General features: G+C 38.4%; 1 protein-coding gene across 1 annotated transcript; it reads right to left on the minus strand.

Annotated features, from left to right (window-relative positions):
• Window positions 1–1,853: 1,853 nt before the first annotated feature.
• LOC104815487 (cysteine proteinase inhibitor 5) lies at window positions 1,854–2,358 on the minus strand. Its single transcript, XM_010543895.2, has one exon. It carries the CDS (start codon window positions 2,325–2,327, stop codon window positions 1,998–2,000), a length of 330 nt encoding a protein of 109 aa, XP_010542197.1. The 5' UTR covers window positions 2,328–2,358; the 3' UTR covers window positions 1,854–1,997.
• Window positions 2,359–2,500: the final 142 nt, after the last annotated feature.

The following is a 2,500-nucleotide window of genomic DNA, read 5'->3' on the forward strand; positions in this document are numbered from 1 at the left end:
AGAGTCGCTTTTTTTCTATGCGGGGCTAAAAAGCAGGCCCCGCGCCTCGAAGCACCACCGCCTCCCTTCGTCACACACCCACCTATCTTCCTCCTCTTCCAAAACCACCAATCTTTTCTCCCTATCGATCCCTGTCCACGCTAGGGTTTCAGAGTTTGATGGTTTCCATGCTGATTAACATATTCTCATCCCTACGGTTGACGAAGAAGAAAGACCCCCTCGTCTTCGAAGTTTTCCTTTTCTTTTTTTTTTAAATTAAAAAATAGACGCAGTTATGTTTTGTGATCCCTCCGCCTCAGATCGCGTTTTTGGTCCTGAAAAGAAGGCGGCAAATCCGTTTTCAAACATAAGAAAATGAAATGAGGCTCTGAGAGTTTTGCTTGGGAGAAGGAATTAATTCATCTTTTATAAATTTTGCTAAAGACATATTTCATTACACGTGGCATCTCTATTTGCCGGGTTTTCATAATCACCGGCCCATGGGCGTTTGGGTTTGATTTGAGGTGTCCATTTTTTTAGTGAAAATAAATAGTTTCTTATCAACAAGATGAGATGGGAGAAAATAATAATAATAATAATAATAATAATAATAATAATAATAATAATAATAATGTGCTATCACATGGCAACAGATAAAACTCTGAAGTTCTGTTTCAATATAGTCTTTTATTTTTTTGTATAGTTTTATATATTATATAATGTAATGTCGGTATGCGATGTCCAGCCACAGTCACGTGTACGCCCCAATTTTGGTGCAAACTCAACACAAAATCCCCCATATTCCATTTACTTCTTCAACAGTTACCACTATTATCAATGATCACATATCGCCCTAAGAAATGGATTCTACCATTTCCCAACGCTACGGATACTTTATAATAACACCCCGGATGGGAACTTTTTAAAATACAATTTAAATATAATAATCGTTCGGAATTTTACAAATTTCCCAATTTTGTTTTATGCCAAATATTTTAAATTGATGATGATTCTATTTACGCTTGACTTTATTTATGCGTAGATATTGTTGTTTAATGCCAAATCCGGCAATACTTAATTGTTAATAATTACTTTGGCTCTAAAGGATGTGATAGATTTTTGGCGTGTGCCCAATCCGCGGAACCTAACCCTATCGGTTACCACTTATCATTCAACGCTACTTAATTTTCATACTAAGAAAAATATATAACGAAACCCCGTAAAAAATTAAGTACTTACCAAAATCGACGATTACGATTATAGGCTACTCGCCTATGTGGTGGGGAAAAAACTGCATATTATAAAAATAATTTAAAAAAAATTAGAAGTGGATGTTTCGAGATTTGGTTTAGAAATAATTCCATTCGATTCTTTCGATTATATAAAAAATAAATATCAATCGATTATTCTATTATATTCGATTCGTTTTAATTTTGGTTTTGATTTTTATTTAAAAAATTATATATTTCTAAAAAACAGTTTTTTCGTTTTGTTAAAACTCGGTTAGATTTAAAAAAATTGATTTTGTAAAAATAATACGATTCGAGAATTTTAAATGGTTTTCGGATGGCTACAATTTTTGGGTCGGATCGGGTTTTCGAAACGAACGCCCATCCGTAAAAAACAGTTGATAGATAACTGCAAACCATAACTGTAGCCGTCTTGTATTAATTAATAAACCTAAAAATATCGGGAAATTAATGAGACTAGTCGCACTTGACGGAGAAAATGTCCGTAATAGTCACGGGAGGTGCAGGTTATTTCTCCACGACGACCCCGTCGAACCGTCGTCCCCCCCCCCCCCCCCCCCTTTTTTTTTTTTTTATTCCTTCCCAGATCCATCAACAAACGAACAAAAAAAATATGAACAGATCTATGAGAAATTTTAGTCGAACGCATCGCAATCATTTATTTATTCAAACATGAAAACGGAGAACAATCTGACATCGAATGTCAGTAATCGGAATATATGTAGTCGCCGATTTCATCTAGGAGTTTACAAAAACAGCAGACAGATCTCAATTAGCGTTCCTGAAGGAGGTGAGCTTCCTGAAATGCTCCCAAGGCTTCTCCCAGACGATGGCCTCGTAGGACTTGCCGTCGGATGCGGCGATTATGAGTTTGTAGTTGGTACCGGCGACAACCTGCGTCTGACCACTCACGACTCGGTCCAACTTCAGATCCGTCTTGGACTGCTTGTTGTGCTCTTCCACTGCGTATTTCGCTATCTCCACCACGTGTGGATCCGACACGTCCTTGATCGGCTTCCATCCCCCGAGGAGGGCGCCTTCCGCCATGACAGAGAGCATCATGAGAGAGAGCACCATCAATGCCTTCATCATCTCCATCTCCCCAATTTCCAAAATATAATATATTTTCCTTTTATATCGCGTCCGGAACGGTATTTATAGGGCAAAGTTGAAAGATCTGGATATGGATGGTGCTTGCAAAGAAGGCAGAGAGTTGGAGGATATTACAGAAGGACCACCAACGCGGTGGTGCCGATCCCGTGTGCGCCCGC

The sequence above is a fragment of the Tarenaya hassleriana genome, unplaced genomic scaffold, assembly GCF_000463585.1.
Source record: "Tarenaya hassleriana unplaced genomic scaffold, ASM46358v1 Cleome237, whole genome shotgun sequence".
In the NCBI taxonomy this organism is placed as follows: Eukaryota; Viridiplantae; Streptophyta; class Magnoliopsida; order Brassicales; family Cleomaceae; genus Tarenaya; species Tarenaya hassleriana.